General features: G+C 38.8%; 2 protein-coding genes across 3 annotated transcripts in view; one reads left to right on the forward strand and one right to left on the reverse strand.

Annotated features, from left to right (window-relative positions):
• Positions 1-2,513, forward strand: part of cftr (CF transmembrane conductance regulator) — a 30,071-nt gene extending 27,558 nt beyond the window's left edge. Inside the window, exon 27 of the mRNA XM_017466445.3 lies at positions 1,708-2,513. Within this exon, the coding sequence (XP_017321934.1) occupies positions 1,708-1,920 (213 nt within the window). The 3' untranslated portion in view covers positions 1,921-2,513. The remainder of the gene's footprint in view (positions 1-1,707) is intronic.
• A 1,149-nt stretch (positions 2,514-3,662) lies between these two features.
• cttnbp2 (cortactin binding protein 2) overlaps positions 3,663-18,237 on the reverse strand; it is a 48,425-nt gene continuing 33,850 nt past the window's right edge. Inside the window, exons 10-23 of one of the 2 annotated variants that reach the window (XM_017466443.3) lie at positions 17,892-18,152; positions 16,212-16,307; positions 13,910-13,989; positions 13,601-13,687; positions 11,249-11,348; positions 10,979-11,134; positions 10,207-10,391; positions 9,730-9,908; positions 9,421-9,626; positions 7,403-7,585; positions 7,237-7,282; positions 7,002-7,113; positions 6,586-6,735; positions 3,663-4,841 (exon numbers count right to left, since the gene is read on the reverse strand). In XM_017466443.3, the coding sequence (XP_017321932.3) occupies positions 4,539-4,841; positions 6,586-6,735; positions 7,002-7,113; positions 7,237-7,282; positions 7,403-7,585; positions 9,421-9,626; positions 9,730-9,908; positions 10,207-10,391; positions 10,979-11,134; positions 11,249-11,348; positions 13,601-13,687; positions 13,910-13,989; positions 16,212-16,307; positions 17,892-18,152 (2,144 nt within the window). In that variant the 3' untranslated portion in view covers positions 3,663-4,538. The remainder of the gene's footprint in view (positions 4,842-6,585; positions 6,736-7,001; positions 7,114-7,236; positions 7,283-7,402; positions 7,586-9,420; positions 9,627-9,729; positions 9,909-10,206; positions 10,392-10,978; positions 11,135-11,248; positions 11,349-13,600; positions 13,688-13,909; positions 13,990-16,211; positions 16,308-17,891; positions 18,153-18,237) is intronic. The other variant, XM_017466444.3, reaches the window with a different exon arrangement.

Raw genomic sequence — 18,237 nt, forward strand, 5'->3', positions numbered from 1 at the left:
TCAGAAATCAGTTTGCCCTGTTATGACATGTAGTACTGTCGATACCTGCTTAACATGAAAATACACTAGACTATCAATGCAGAAAACAAGCATGGCTTCAAAGTCATTTACACCCACTGCCGTATTTTGGCACTGATGCCTGAGTTCACAGCTTTAAAAAAAAAAAAATCACAGTACTATATGCAAATGCTGAGATGGCAGCCGTGATCAAATAACAACAAAGCCAGATAGGTTACTCACTCATTTTGGTGACAATTTGACAGGCTTTCATTTCAGCAAATAGCTGCATCTGAATACACTACCAGACAGATCAGTATGTCATAATCTGCAGCTGTTAGCTAACTATATAGTAGGTGCAGTAAAAGTATCAAACCATTAGCATTTGCTAATGTGGTTATGATGTTTACCACGTACCAGTGGTAAGCTGGAAAGTTTGTTTTTAGTTGGTAAGGAGAGAGACAAGATACCATAATGACCACATGTAAAAATTTCTCCAATCTTGGGAGCTTTGCCCTGTCCATTTCTTTCTCTTTCCTCTCTCTTTATTCTTAAACTTTACTTTTATGTTTATAATCAAAAGGCATTCTGATCATTTTGCCCAGTAGGTTGTTGGGCTGCTGCACTGTTGGGAACAAATAACTTCATCCATACATATAGCCAAAAGTATGTGGGCACCTGATCAATTACATCCATGTGCTGGGATATTGAACATCCCATTATAGATTATAATGGGTTTGAATCTTGCTTTTTACACAGGGACCTTGTCCTGCTGGAACAGTGAAGGGAAATCTTAAAGCACACAATTATCTTGAATGTCTTCGTATGCTTTAGCATACGTTGCTCAGATGTCCACATAGTTTTTGCCATATAGTGTATAAGCAAAGTAGTGTATTGTGATCAATCATTAGTGACTTCTTATGCATAGCCTATTACATATAATACACATTTCCCAGACTGCCCAGATCTCTACAGAGTTGCGAAAACCATGGATTACTTTTCAAATTCCACAAAATTAGCACAAACTAATGCAACATTTCATGTGGAAACAGTCTTAATATGGTACAGTATTAGGTGTAATAGAAAAGCAATCTGTGAGTGAAACATCTTTCATTGTCTACTTCCAAATGGTGGAAGGAATGAGTTAGAGTGGATAAATCGAGTAATTTACCTTGAATTAACCTGCATAGTACTATTATTCATGATTTCACAGTTTCACAGTGTTATCAGCAGCTGGTCCGCCTGGTCACGGTCCCCGGTGGGGCAGACATCTAAAGCCAGCTTAGTTACATCATGACAAACACAGCCTACCTGACCAAGAGGATTTTGTTGGTCCCGTGAGATAGCAGTCTAGACGCACACTAATAGGAGCCACAATATCATACTATCATGAATGCAATTAGCTATAGTATTATCCTGTGCTCTCAGGAAAGCTATTGATCGCACTAACATACCTTTTAAGAATACTAGTATGACGACCCAATTATAGTTAATTGATATTAAAGATATTATAGATAAAAGTTGATATTAAATACTATAAATACAGTCAGCTATAATATTATAATGTCAACCTGTTATGAACATGATCAGCCACACTGTCATTCTGTAATACTAGCTGTATTTTATATGAGCAGTCATATCTAAGATTAACAATACAGTTAATTACAGTGATACTAAAGTTTGTGACATATGTTCACCTTCTCGCGACAGATGATGGAGCAGGGCAAGGTAAAGACTTATGAGTCAATCCAGCGCCTGCTGAACGAGACCAGCCAGCTGAAACAGGCCATGAGTCCGGCCGAGCGCCTCAAACTCTTCCCACGCCGCAACTCTAGCATGCGCGTGCCGCAGCCCAAACTGAGCTCCGTCACACTCACACTGCAGGAGGAGACTGAGGATGACATCCAGGACACTCGTCTCTAAGCCCCAGGCAATCACACTACAGACTCTGCCTTCATGAGCTCCTGCTAACTTAGGACTACTCATGTTCTGTACAATGTCATCATTTTACACACTCATTCTGAAGTGCTGTGGTTTATTTTTTGTTTTGCTTTTTTTTATCATGGGCGCTGATGATCGTACAATTGCGGTACAATAAATTAACATATTTTTAACATATTTTTAATTTAAGGTACTTTGGAGACAGTGGGACCAGGAAATGATCATCCCACTGTAAAAAGTAAAAAAAAAGACACTTTTATCATGTTCCTCTTGGTGGCCTTCACAGATCCCTTCAGAACAAACAGTTATTACAGCTTATTTATTGAATTTTCAGCCCACAAGCCTCAAACCTGTTCATGTAAAAATACCATAAAATGTGCTTTTGTAAAACACATGGACAACAACTGTTAACTTTTTATTTTTATATTTAGGAATTTTATTTAACTACTAACAAATTAGGCCCGAAATGAAATGCAAAGTGTTAGTACTGTGGATTTTTTTTACACTACCAACCAAAGGTCTGAAAACGATGCTTTGTGAAAAAATAAACATAAAAAATTTATTTTTTCAAGAGATACTGAACTGTAAAATTTTTATTATTTGTGTCAAATCTTACATTCTGCATTCATCAAGGCATCTGTTCAAAAAGTTCAATAACTCAAGGCATCTGTTCAAAAAGTTTCAGCAGACGTGTAGCTGAAATGGCTTTTATAACTTACAGTGTGTGCATAATTTTTTAGGCAAGTCCATATTCTGATCATATAACTATTTCTAGGCACATTTTTCCAACTCTAAACCACAAACCTTGAAGTTTACTTGGTATAATAATTTTCAGGTGATATTTAATTGCTTCGTGAGGTAGGGTGTGGCTTAAAGTGATTAACATCTTATATTCAGATGTGCAAAAAGGTGTGTCAAATGTCTATCAGAAGGATGCAACACTTTTGCCAAAGTATTGAGGCGTGAACACCTGACAAACACTTTGTAGATAATAGTCAGCAGGTTCGCTGCAAAATTAACTGCAAAAGACTTGCGAAGAATGAAACATGAAGACACCGGGAACTTGTTAGTCTCAACTGCCACCATTTTCCAGAACTGCAACCTACCTAGAGTCTCCCAAAGTAGATGATGTCAAGTGCTTACAGGAAATACTTACAAGGTGATTTTCTAAAGTTTTATGGACAGACGAGATGAAACACTTGATGGGTCAGACGCATAGGCCGGAGGCTAGATCGCTAATGGACATGCGGCAGCAGTTCGAGTCCGGTGTCAGCAAGGTGGGGGAGGGGTAATGGTGTGGGCTGCTATCATTAAGGATGAGCTGGTTGGACCTTTTCAGGTTGAAGATAGACTGAATTTCAGCTACCAAAACTATTGCCAGTTTCTGGACGATAACTTCTTCCTGTTTAAAGAAAGTATCAGCGCTCAAGAAGACAATGCTCCACTGCTTGGCTAGACAGAAAAGGCTTAAAAAATGACCTGATTTAAATCCAGTTGAGAATGTGTGGGATTTACAGTGAGGGAAGACACCTCTCTGAACAGAATCTGGGAGGCTGAGGTGGCATGCAGTGGTTCATCGGTGGGTCATGGTTTTGACACTATGTGATCAAGGTCATTTCTGGTTTTTTAAAAATTATTTTGCCCACTTTTCCACCTGATTAATAACACAGGAGTATATGCATGGATGTGTGACGGGAAATAAAATCAACGGCTTGTGGTAATGGTTAGGGTAACAGTGCATTTTTAATCGTTGTGCTTGGAGGAAACAGGACAATTCCGTGAACCTCATCAGACACCTATCTCACAATTTGAACATCAGTGGTTGACTATAATCTCTTCTGTACATATGAACAATGGTGAGTTTAAAATAATACTTGATTATCTTAAGTGTTTATTAGAGAAGAACAAACCAAAAATTGATGTTGTTTAAATTTCAGCAGTGGCTTCTGCACAAGGGTTAAAGTTCAAGCAAGTCCTGACTCGGCACACATTCCATGGGCAACTAAAACTACTCATTAAGGCTTTACAGACAAAAGAAAAGGACTTGTGTTGCAATGACGTTACTTATTGCCACATTCAGTTCACTTTGAAACAAGTGAGAAAAATCGACCAAAATGTAATATTAGAAACACTATGTACAGTTCTTTTTTTTTGTTAAGCTCTTCAATATACAAGCGTATCACCACATCCACTAGTCTATATATAACATTTAAGTTCCTATTTTTTATTTACACATATTTGGTAAAACCCTGATTAATTTGAACAATATGTAGAACCAATCTTGCAACTATTTAAACATAAAATACTTATTTGAAAATACTTATTGGCAAAAAGAAAAAGACTAAGTTCTTCTTTGATCACCTAAAAGCTCACAAAGCACTACTTTTATTAGCCTTTCCAGGCTAATTCCTCAGTTGTTTTTTTTTTCTTTCAAACTTGATACTTCAACACTGAAATATAATAAAACTATGGTCCCAAAGTACACAAGGTAATATAGTGTAACAAGTATGGACAACATTTATTATAAATACTAAAAAGCTGTCAGTAACACACTTTGGAAGAAGTTCACAGAGTGGGGATATAGGGCTGGAAACGGGAGTCTATTCACGGTTACTGTAGTTTTTATGGAAGTTGGAGTTAAGGATCCAGATCTCCTCTTCTGGTTGTTTGTTTTGGTTGTTGGGTTGTGTCTGCCTTGTTCTGCTGCTCATGTGGGCTCTGCTGCTGTGCGTTTGGGAGGGACGGGTGCTGCTGCTGATAGTGGGGGTGGAGGTATTGGTGGCTCGGAGGGAGCTGCTGGGAGTTTGCTGATGCCCCTTGCTGCTGGGGATTGGTAGCTGAGATTTGGGTCTGGCCACTCGGCGTGGGGATGTGTGGACATTTTCCAAATGACTGCTGTTAATCTGTCAACGATTCACAATTCATGTATTAAACAGAACTAGATTCATACACACTGCATAATATTGGCTCATAGCAAATGTAATCAGATCACATCAGTGGCTGCTGTAACGCATTTGAATGTGAATAAACACCAGATTAATTTTGTTACAGTCAGTATGTTTACATGGACAACAATATTCCAATATTAACCTGATTAAGACAATACTCTAATTAAGAAACTACCATCTAAACAGCGATTATTGATGACCTTAATCTGGCTAAGGTCATACTTGAAGTAAACACAAATAGAATTAAGACATGTGGAGTATTCCTATTTTAGTCGGATTATCGAAGTGCATTACAGACATGTACGCACCTTAATCACACTATCAACGTCGTGTGGGAGTTTTCACTGCATTTTGCGACAGGACACATACACACTCGGCAGTGATCAACCGTTTTACAGCAAACAAGAGAGCACGGCTGCGTCCGAAACCATGTATTTACCTACTATATAGTAGGTATTTCAGCTACTATACAGTAGGTAAGTACACGGTTTGGGACGCAGCCCACGGCTTCAAGTAGTCGTGTATTTGCACGTATATCATGACAAATAATTAACTGCACTTGAAGCTTTCGTAAAATTAAAAATGAAAACACCCAAAACTGTATACGGTACCATAATGAAGACAAACTGTATGGTGATGTGTGAAATTCTGGAGGGAACGTCAGACGATGTGGCGTGCGGACGTAATGACGCGTGCCTTTAATGTGTTCTATAACATGTAAAACGTGAACAATAAAGGAATATTCTAAAAGTGACTCATGTACACACCTTAATCACAATATTGTCTTATTCAGAATAAGGTCAATAATTAGATTATTGATGTCCATGTAAACGTAGTCACTGTTGATTTCTTCAAACTACCACATTTCCTTCTATTACAGTCTACCCTAATTTTATACCCGATCAAGTTTCTTAAGCTAGAGGTTCTTATCCCTTTTGTGTCTGGCTAATGACTTCCTTCGGGATTCCTCCTGCATCATACCACAGCAAGCGTTTCTTTATTTCTCAATTCAGTGTGTGTCAACATTTGGCTGTGTAATCTGTTACTGTTGTATGCACATTACACTTCTACACCTGCTGCCACTCCTAGTATATTCATAATATTATCATTTATCAAGGCTATCAAACATACAGAAGAACATAGCATTGCTACACCATGCTGCACACTGTCGTGTGCACACAAGGTGTTGTGCTAAATTGTTCGCATTGCTTCCTTTAAGAGCAAAAGTATTAATGTAACTACAGCTGTGATATTTCTGTTCTCTCAGTCTTTCATTCTCTGTAGGTGAACAACTAAAAATAAAGAGTATGTGTTGTGTATAAAACTACTGTGTAATCCCCATACCTTGAGCAAGAGAGAGAGAGAGAGAAAGAGAGAGAGAGAGAGAGAGAGAGAGAGAGAGAGAGAGAGAGAGAGAGAGAGACAGAGAGCGAGGGCACAATTTAGACATATATGCAACATATGACTTTGTGGCCTTTATGTAAATTCCAACTACCAATTGTACAACCATTACTGTCTGACCTTATCAGTTCAGGTTTTAATAATTCGAATCAGTTCCCCTGGAAACCATGCTCGCAAATGAATTTATGAAGGGCTAGGTTGTTAGCAGATGAATTGAATCTGAGGTGTTAGAACAGTAAAACATGCTGCAGTTCTCAGGCAATGATCGGTTCATCCTGTAGAGTCGTGCTGGTTTTACCTGCTGCACTGGAGGCTGTGTGCTGTCCAATCTGCTGTCTTCTCTGATGGCTTGTGCTTGGAGTCCAGCGTAGCTGTGCTCCACCTTTCTCCGATGAGCATCTCGACTTGGGCCAGGGAGCATAATGAAGTCCTTTTGAGACACAGCAATCTGCAGCAGAAGATAAGTGCATATCTTTAACAGATATCTAGATAAGAGGGAGTTGTGGTTGTCCACAATGCTGACTGTTACAAGATTTTGGACAGAAATGGTTTCTATGATGTTAACCATTAGTAAAATACTGTTTTACTAAATAATGCATTTTGGTCAGAACTGAAGCAATTGACAAACTGCTACAGGACACAGTATGACACCAAACTCACTGAGTACAAGATACAGACTTGGTGTAGTTTGAACTGAATGGAATGCTGAATTACCTTGCTTATATCTGGCTCAGATTTGCTGGAGCACAAAGTCTGTAGTTCCCTGATCAGGTCGCTCTCATCATCAGAGTAGAGAGTGAGACCAGCCGAATTCCCATCACTGACTCTGGTGAAACACATTTGTAAGTCACGCAGGCTTATAGACCAAATAAACCAAAATGCTTCCACAATGGTGGTGTGTCTATGAGTGAACAGTGCCCTCTGCTGGTGACACAGCAGAGAAACAAACCTAGGATGATTGGCATTTGTCATTAGCTGAACGTCTGAACTGGACACTGAAGAAAAATAAAGACAGACAATGTGTTACTCTAATTAATTCATATGTATTGAGACATACAAAAAATATACACGGTTTTGGAAAATGACCTTAATGCTGACAACAGTTTTCCCCTGACCTTCTTGTATAGAGCTGTTTGAGCCTATTCCAGACGCAGGACTTGCTTTTTTTCTTGGACTGGTGTTGGATCGTCTCCACGCAGCGCTATCACGCCCTTTCCTGCCACCTTTCCTGTAAGAGTAGCTAATGGAGGAGAGTGGAAAACATCCACCCCGGAACTCTGGCAAGAGCTGGTTGATCGCTGAAGAATATTTGCACACAGAAAGAGGCAACTGTAAAATTCTCTGAGTGCATTAGTACCCCACCTTATGCCTGTTGTTGTGACTGATGTGGTTCTACGCAGCTAATCAACAAGTGACCAACGGGTTTATCATGCTGGAAATGAACAGATTTATTTGTAAATCGTTCATAAGACCATTTCCTCAAGAAATGTAGTATTCCTGAAAATCAAATTCGTTGTGAAAAATGTTTGTATCCTTCAAGAACTTTTGAGATTGTATGAAGTTACATATAAGGAGACTCTCTAATGTGAACCTTGACTAATAAGCTTCAAAACATACAATTGTACAGTATAGGTGCATCTAAAAAAATGTGAATATCTTGAAAAGTATAATGTTTTCTATAATTTAATTCAAAAAGTGGAACTTTCACATATTCTAGATTCATTACACATAAAGTGAAATATTTCAAGCCTTTTTGTATTAATCTTGATAATTAGGCTTACAGCTCATGGAAATAAAAAAATCCTCTATCTCAAAATATTAGAATAAAGAATTTATAATACAGAAATATCGCAGTGTTGCATTCCTAGTGTCAAGCCACTCCTGAACCAGAGACAATGTCAGAAGCGTCTTACCTGGGCTAACGAGAAAAAGAACTGGACCGTTGCTCAGTGGTCCAAAGTGTTCTTTTCAGATGAAAGTAAATTTTTGCATTTCATTTGGAAATCAAGGTCCCAGAGTCTGGAGGAAGAGTGGAGAGGACCAGAATCCAAGCTGCTTGAAGTCCAGTGTGAAGTTTCCACAGTCAGTGATGATTTGGGAGGCCATGTTATCTGCTGGTGTTGGTCCACTGTGTTTTCTCAAGTCGAGAGTCAGTGCAGCATCTACCAGGAGATTTTAGAGCACTTCATGCTTCCATCTGCTGACAAGCTTTATGGAGATGCTGATTTCCTTTTCTAGCAGCACTTGGCACCTGCCCACAGTGCCAAAACTACAAGTAACTGGTTTGCTGACTGTGGTATTACGGTGCTTGATTGGCCAGCCAACTCGCCTGACCTGAACCCCATACAGAATCTATGAGAGACACCAGACCCAACAATACAGACGAGCTGAAGACCGCTATCAAAGCAACCTGGGCTTCCATCACACCTCAGCAGTGCCACAGGCTGATTGCCTCCATGCCACGCCGCATTGATGCAGCACTTCGTGCAAAAAGAGCCCCGACCAAGTATTGAGTGCATAAATTAACATACTTTTCAGATTGTCGACATTTCTGTATTATATATTGTTTATTCTAATATTTTGAGATACTGAATTTTTGATTTCCATGGGCTGTAAGCCATAATCATCAAGATTAAAACAAAAAAAGGCTTGAAATATTTAACTTTATGTGAAATTAATCTAGAATATATGAAAGTTCCACTTTTTAAATTAAATTACGGAAAACAATAACTTTTCCACAATATTCAAATTTTTTTGAGATGCACCTGTACTTTTATATATGGATTACTTTGTTCAAAACTCATGTATTTTCAATTAAACACAATTTTAATGAAAATTATGCAAAACACAGTGGTTGCATAATAACATGAATAAGCCATTTAGCAACATATGCATGCTTGTACAAAGAAAATCAGTGTAGCAGAAATGATAATATGGTGGGAAGTTTGCATTTGGTTTGGCCTACAAGATCACACAGCTTTAGTAAAAGATTGATAAATGAATCACATATGTTACCATAGCTGACACTGCAGCATATGTCTATAACTTCCCCTAATGTGTGTAACTGCGTCTCAGAGAGTGTAGCCACTGCACCCAGTGTGTGGTACTGCACCTCAGTGTTTTAATACTGCACCTGATCTGTCCAGGGGGCAGCTGTGCAGCACGGCTTTATTCAGGACAATATTGAGAGCTGCTCGCACTACCGCCCTCTGCCCTGGACTTAGGCTCTTGTTGCTAGGAGACCGTCGTTGCAAAGGAGAGTGCTTGGCTGTTACCCTAGAGATGACAGCATCCTCAATGCGTGGGACCACCAGCACATTCCACAGACGCGCCAACCACCTACGAGGAAGCACAATCAGTGGAACAGAGACCGCAGGCCATCATCGACATAGAAATGTGACCTCAAGTAAAAGATGAAAGTGTGTAAGTCAGATGTACTCACTTCAGGATGGCATGTGTGTGTTCTGGCAGGACTGGGCATGAGAGAAAAACATAAGGGCCGAGCAGGGCCTCGGGGGTTCCTAGGCGAGAGAGGCAGCTGTTGAGCTGCTGCCAGACTGAACACACCCAGGACAGAGTTCTGTGCACAGGCTCGTCAGGGGTCCAGGGTTGGCCCTGAGACTGCAACCAGCACAAAAACGTTCAAATTCAAAAGGATTAATTGCTACCAACAATGACTAACACTTGACTGAATTAGTCTGCTGTGTTATTGCCTCTGCTACTTTCAGTCAGTTTTGTTACTTATTGTAGTACAAAGTACAGCTGGTTTAAGAAATATAATTCAAGAAAACTGTAGAAAATGTTTTTCCTACATGATTAAATATAACAGTTCTTCACAGTGGACACAATGTGCAGTGGATGCAATCACAAACAAAAGCTCATAAAACTAGGACGAGGAATATGGAAAAAGTGGGCTGACCTTGTGGAGAAGTTTCCTGCGGAGGTGACGTCCCAGCATGCTGCTGAGTGGCTCAGTGTCCCAGCGCAGTTGCACCCAGCGGAAGTGCTGCTGCAGTCGCAACTCAGCACCCTGTAGCCGTGGCTTGGCCAGAGTGCCAATCAGAAAACTGCCCTCCTGGAAGTAGTACAGTCCTTCTACACCTACTGGCCAGAAGGTGGCGAGTCAGTAGTGCCTTACATAACAAAGATTAAAATACTCAATGTATACTACGATTATACTACGATTACCACAAATCATGAAATAAACTTAGTTTCTTGTTTTTAGAATCACTTGCATGTGTTGCATTCCTAATATGCTCTGGAACCAAATTCCAGAGGAAGATAAAGTTGAGAGAAGTGCTCAAATTGCTTGATTTGGGCTATATTTTTTTTACAGGAGATCTTCAAGATATGCTGGAGGTAAATCATTTATGAATTTAAGCATCACATGCAGGACCCTAGTAGTCAACGTGGAACCTAATACGCAGCCGATATAAACGGAATAACAGTGCATTGCTCTGACATTCTCTTCCTGGTAAGGTCACATGCTAATGTTTTAGGTATTTAAAAAATACATTTTATAAATTGTTGTTGCTATAAATGTATAATGAGACAGAACATTGCTGACTAACGAACAGAACAAGAGTGTTAAATCAGTGGTTCATCTCATTCTCATATATTTCGACATTTTGCTTTTACTGTTAGCTACCAGTTCTACTACATGTCCATGACGAGGAGCATAAGGGTCTCACTGTGGTTTAGAGAGAGGGAGTAGAGTGAGCCACGGTTCTCCAGTGCCTCACATAGATTCTCCAGCATGTGACTAAGGGAGTGAGCTTTCTCCAGCCCTTCTAGCACCACCACCACACACCGGCCCACAGCAGCCTCCTGAACACACACCAGGAACCCTGACACAGCACAACACAAAACCCTGATTTGATTACATACACCAACAATCTGACACATATATAGTGACTGGTGTAATATCATTAAATCTGGCGGAGTTATAAAGAAGGTCCTACCACAATTGATGAAAGTCTCCAACAGGTGATCTTTAGACAGACCCTCTTCTATCTCCACATGGATAACATCACAGCCTATACCCATGGCCTCCTGCCTGTGCTGAGCATCGTGTACAAAACAAACAAACAAACAAAAAACCTGAATTGGAAAACAGATTGGAGTAACAGAACCTGTGCAGATGTTTCCAATCAGAGGTACTGTTTGATCCAATGAAACAATAAACAAGCTATTGTGTTCTGTGGCATGTATTAAAATGCTGAGCAAACACAGTTGACCTCAATTTTGGATCAATATTGCAAAAGGGTAAGACGACTTCGAAAGCGGGTTCATTAGGTAATCAATCACAGATTGCAAGCACTTTAGCCACAAAGACTTGTGCTTAGATCTAGGGGAACGACATCAGTAAACAGGATTGGAAATAGGGTGGTCAGAAGTGCACATTCAGTGATTGTGATGCTTGTGCAATAGTGTATTGTGTAGGTCTGCAACAACTAATCTGTAAAATCGATAATAATCAATAATGAAAATAATGGACAACAAATTAAATGATCGATTAGTTGGGTCTGTGACGTCACTGACGGGGGTTATCAACAGTGACGTCACAGACCCAACTAATTGAACTAACTAATTAAATTTGATTAGTTTTCTATGGTGAAAAACTATGTTTTATATTAAGCGCTTTAAATAAACTCGTAAGTGTATTAACGTGGCTTGTCATGTCAGATGCTGAGACAGATATGTGTGCTGTTTAATGTGTTCCAGACGTTTCCTTCAGTGCAGAAATGACATTTATACCTTTACATCCTTATCTGTAAATGTTAGAGATTCACACCAGTATTTCCATTTTAAATAAAGTCTCGTCCTGACAGTGAGTGTGTCTCCATTAAACTTCACTGAATGAGCGTGAGACCACACATTCGCGTCAATCAAACAATAGAAAGGAAGCGCAATAACTAAAACATTCACTTTGATCAAATATGTTGTTTGATGCTACATTTAGCGATATTTAGAAACAAAAGTAATTGTGTTTTTTATGAGAGTAGTAACTGTAATGAGGTTATAACATGTAATTGTATAGAAATGTAAGACGTGTCATAAATTTACAGAAAAGGAACGTTACTGTGTTTAGACGAGTGAATGTGTGTGTTACTGCAGAACATTCAACCTCTTAACAGTTAACACTTAATTTATGCTTTGTTTTTCTTTCTTTCTTTTTTTTTTTTAGCATTTTTAATATAGCGATTTAACTTCTGCTTTAAAGCTTGTGGACAATTAGCTGTTTTTATAATTGAAAAATATAATGTTATTTTTTAAAATCCTTTGCACATTGTATAGCACAGCCCACATAGGTACATTTAATACCTTTTTCACAGCCTTCAGTGTGCACAATATTTGAAGGACAACATCAGGCTTAATGTGAAATATGATTTTTTTTTCTTGAAAAAATACAGAAGATAAAAATCGGCCTTTTATTCCAACTGTCATGTTATGGAACGTAATGGAGGTTAGGATGGATGCAAATGCAGGTAAGAGCTTTATTAAAGAGAGGCAGGCAGACAAATCCAAATCGTGAATCAAAAGTGTGGTCCAAAAACAAGCAAAGGTCAGGTGATCAGCAAATGGACATAAACTAGGCAAGGCAAAACACAAACCGAGAAACTAGACACGAAATCAAAAACCCGCAAACAAAACACGATGAACAAATACTTGGCAAAGTGAATACACTGAATACTTCACGATGTACATAGATACACGGGGGGTTCAAATAACAAACGTAATCAGGGGTGAAACACAAGACAGCTGAGGACAATGATGATACATACGGGAAACATCCAATGACAATACAGGGGCGGAGACAGGACAGAAATCACAACAAAAGACACGTGTCAGAAGTAAACAAAAACATTAGTGTCACTGACAAACCCCGAAGCGCACTCAGCGTGCCGTGTGCTCCAGCATTAGCGCAAGGGGAAATTGTGACACCAAATAATCGAATAATCAAATAAATAAAAGACAGATTAATAGATTATCAAAATAATTGTTAGTTGCAGCCCTAGTAATATGTAAAGAAAAAGCAGAAGAGCAACTGTTCTTTAGGTGACTGACAATGTCAATGCAGGACATGACCAGAATTTCAGCAAGAACAGTAAAGTGGCCCAATATATTACTAATACACTTCATGTTGTTCCTTCCTTTTATTTGCTGCCTGTCCATAGTACATTATGACCAACGTAAATTCAGACATCACAGCTTTTGTTGCAAATTGGTGTTAGAGATGCATATGGTTTTATTAATTAATGAATGAATTTTTAAAAAATCAGCACATAGTATCATTTTGTTCTCTCTCTTACCTTGATGTGGTGTGAAATCTGGTTGGCGATGTATTCCTGAAAACTTCCCTCCAGTCCATGGAAAATGACATTACGATATTGTTCAACCTAGCAAAAGGCAGGGGGCAAACAAAGAAGTGTTGAGTAATTTAATGAATCAACATTTTTCCTTAGCTTGAATGAACTAGTCTTTTGCACAGGCTATACACTGCTGTGCATGGAATGGGCAAACCATATCTAAAAACAGGACCCCTTATCTTAGGATAAGGAACATTTTCTACCAAATCTGTGTGTGTGTGTGTGCGTGTGTGTGTGTAAAATGTAGCGTACCAGGCGAACATAATTCTGCAGCAGCGGGAGCGGGATCAGCGAGTCGTAGGTCATCTCATCCAGAGCACACTCTGACAGACCTGATAGAGGGGAAAGAATGGCAGCAGCTGTAAATCAGCATGCCAAGGATCTGGGAGGGATTATATGTGCGCACACTCACTCTGATGAAACACTTGTCTAGACTGCGTTGATGTGCTTTTAAACAAGACAGAACATTCTGGAGTCCAGGTGCTATAAAGACATGGCTGGGGATAAGATAGCTTACACAATCATAATGTGTTATATTAGACAAGTGTCATTTGACACTCCATCATCATCTATCTCTCATCATCTATGAGATTTGAATAATTCTTTATAGATGATTTATTTTATATATAGAATGCACAGAATGATATAGAAGCTGACAAAAGTATCTGAATATGTAATTTGTACTTTTGAAATCTATACACATCACATTAAATAAAATTTTTAACATTTCAGTGGTGTATTTAATAAATGTACATTTTTACCTAATTTTTTCTTTGTTTTGAACTTGCTTGGGGTAAGATTTCAGATTTTTTAAAAAAACAAAAAAACAAAACCGCATAACCCTAAGGGCTTAAATCTGTATTTTTGAGATGTTTGGGGATTTAGATTTTTTTTTTTATTTTAAATCTGAAATCTTACCCCAAGCAATTTCAAAACAACAGAAAAACATTAAATGTATTGACTACACCACTGAAAAAAATTTATTTTATTCGATATGTGTTGCAGTGGTCTTCAGTTCCTAATTGTTCTTGGGGCTTTTTGCCTACAGTTTTGCTTTCAGCAAGTGAAATGCAGCTCATCTGGATTCAGGTCAGGTGATGGACTTTGCCATTAGGGTCGGGAATCTCTAGGCACCTCACGATTCGATTATGATTCAGAGGGCTGCGATGCGATGATAAAATGATTATCGTTTATTACATTTTTTTCCTATTGACTAATTTGGCAAAACCCGAAGTGTGCCGAATCGCTATTACTGCTGTGACGATCCCTCATCTGAAAATAGATTTATATGACTCCTTTATACCAGAATTTCACAGCTTTTAAATCTATCATTTCTGTGTAAACCAAGTTAGAACAGAGTCTTGTCAAAAATGCGTTATAACTGTGACAGTTCTCTCCTACAATAGTGTGTCTCTGTTATGTGCACACTACAGACTGTCAGGGTGCTGCACTTCCGCGTTCCATCAATATTACGTTATCAATTAACATTTAGAAAATCGATTTTGGACATTTGTGAATCGATTTAGAATCACCCACATCCACATCGCAATGCATCTAATAATCAAATCCCTTATTTCCCTTATTTTAACCCTTATTAGCCATTGCAGAAGATTCGACTTCTTTACCTTAAAAAGTCTAATTCGGGTCACTGTCCATCTGTACTGTGAAGAGCCCTCCAATGAGTTCTGAAGTATTTGGCTGAATCTGAGCAGATACTACAGCCCTATACACTTCAGAATTCATCTTGATGCTTTTGTCATCAGTCACATATTCAATAAACACAAATGAGCCAGTTTCATTAGCAGCCATACATGAACACTCCTTGTGGGAAACCCTAAGTAATTACTCTGGTGAAGACTTGATTGTTTACTTTGACACAAATAAGCCTACCTCCTGGATGTAGTTATTGGTCTGGCAAACTGTTGTTAAGGGGTTTCTTCATAAGGGAAATAATCCTTTTGTCATCCATGATCTGTGGGCCCTTTGGTGCTCCTGAGCTCACTAGTGCATTCTTTATATTTAAGAATGTATCAAATAGTTGATTTGGCCAAACCTAATGTTTCTGTTATCTCTGATGCATTTGTTTCGATTTTTTTGGCCTAATGATAGCTTGCTTCAGTGGCAGTACCTGCTCTTTGGACTTCATATTGAGAGTTAATGGCAACAGATTCAAAATGCAAATGCCACACTCGATCAACTCTAGACTTAACTTGTAAGTGAGATAATACCTATGTTCAGCCGATTTGGATGTAAATACTCTCAAATTTATGCACTTTGAGGTCATATCCATTATTTAATATACTGTGGTGGACAACTAAAATGACAATAAAACTTTTCAATGCCCCAATATTTATGGACCGAACTACATATAATTCATATTGAAATACTTTTGTTAGCTTCCAAGCTCTATACTTTATTATCATCTAATAACATTGTGCTATTCAATACTGTGGCGATATATTTCCTTACAATATATACATAAATCAATATCAGGTTGAGACTGAAAAAATAGAATAAGGAAGCTTTAGATGAAAATGTGTTTTGCGTAAAGTACCTTTGAGGTGGATAGAAATCCGCTGGCTCAAACGCTTACGGATCAGGTCCCAAGGGGACTGGGCCAGCTCCTGTCCAGGTAGCCAGACAGCATCACCTGCAGTACATACATAGCAAGCATTAAAGGTGGGTGTGCAATAGGCAACATGGAAATATAATTCTCAGTGACAGCTGAGCTTTGATCTTGTATGTTGACAGAGACAACAGCGCTGCATTTCTCTAATCCGCACCAGCTGACTGTTCAGAATGTCTTCTCTCATGAATAAACCCCTATTCAGTTGTCTGATGTCATGCTTGTATATGTTATTTCCTTATTTGTAAGTCGCTTTGAATAAAAGCATCTGCTAAAAATATACAAATGTAAATGTTATTTTAATATAGTTATTTCATTTTCTAAAGCACCATTACTGACTGATTCCTGACCTCTCCTCATTCATTCACTCAACATAAAGTGCCTATAAACCATCTAAATATGAGGAACTGAAATCAGTAAAGCGAAGAATGTGTAAACAAAAACAAAACAAACAGGCTGTGAGATAGAGAAGGCCAGAGAGATGCAAGGGATAGGTGAGAAGTTGGGTTTATTTTCAGAAGCCATGCATAACAACCTTAAGGCCAGGCCAAGCTCAATTAGACCTTAATGCCAACTCCTTCCCTACTTGGCCCAGAGTGGCTTTGGATAGCACCCAGGGAACACAGCCATTTTAAAGAGTCAGCCTGTGTGTGTCTAATTATATTAAAAGTGTGCGCGCTTGGAAGGGCAAATGTTTTTGTTTATTTTGCAAGTGCGTGTGTATAGACACACACACACACACACACACACACACACACACACACACACACACACACACGTGTGTGTGGATTAACCCTTTATAAAGCAGCTTTAACTAAAGGTAGTTCATCATACAATACAATAGAAACTACTACAATTATAACAACAATCCACATACAGTCATATGCAAAAGATGTTTTTTGAGTTGAAAAAGTAAAATGTATCTCTATTTTACAATTGTTTGTTTTACTGTGTATGACATCTGGCAGAGTTGTAACTGATATGTGAATGGGCAGGGAATCTGAGACTGAATCTTACAACTCTGAGGCTCCTAAAACTGTTCAGAGAACAGAAAAGAGGCTGTTATAAAGGGAAAATATAGGCATAAATGTTATTAGAAAGTTTTACATTTTAAAAAAATGATAATTAAATTTTAAAAATGTCCAAGTTTTCAAATGTTTCAAATGTATGTCACTTTTGTGAAAGATATCTCTTGTTGCTATATATTAAATTTAATTTGTCTTTGCTTTGTCTAAAGATTTGCAAAGGTTGATTGGAAAGATTGTATAGATGCAATATGAAAACTGCATTTGTTCCATGTATTTTATTTTACTCTCTTGACATTACACAAGTGAAAATGCTGAGGTTGAGAAATTAAAACTTGATAAATGACCAAGAACAATTTTTAGGAAGCAGCAGCTGTTTACAAGGCTGAGACGCCTTAGAATAGCCGGCTGGCCAACCACACGCTTTTGGTTTTCAGATCGCTTACCACAGGCCATACTTAAGTATTTAGCAATACACACCACACACAGAGCAGCAGCTGTTTCCGAACTCAACATGGCACTACATAATAACCAAGAGCAATGGAAATGCATGTTGTGCTTCTAAAATGTTTTTGGGGCTCACCTATCTTCACCGAGGCCACACTGTCTGAGGAAAGACCCAGAGGTATGTCCGCTCCTCCCAGTCCCTCCTGCAGCTCCCAATTCCCACACACCAGTTGCAAGTGATCGATTAGCAGGTGACTCAGGATTCGCCATAACTCTGGCCAGCTGGTGCGACGCTGGATGATAACTGTGCCAATAGTAGCTCCATCTTCCAAAATATCAACAGGACACAGGTGCTCATTTGAGCCCATGTACACCTGCACCACCACCCTGTAGCAGTCTGGCAGAGTAGGCAACAGAATGCAAGAGTTCATCAGTAAAATAGTTGACCAAGTTGTTAACTTTATATATACTATACAAGGGCT

This window comes from Ictalurus punctatus, chromosome 4, assembly GCF_001660625.3.
Source record: "Ictalurus punctatus breed USDA103 chromosome 4, Coco_2.0, whole genome shotgun sequence".
Lineage (NCBI taxonomy): Eukaryota > Metazoa > Chordata > Actinopteri > Siluriformes > Ictaluridae > Ictalurus > Ictalurus punctatus.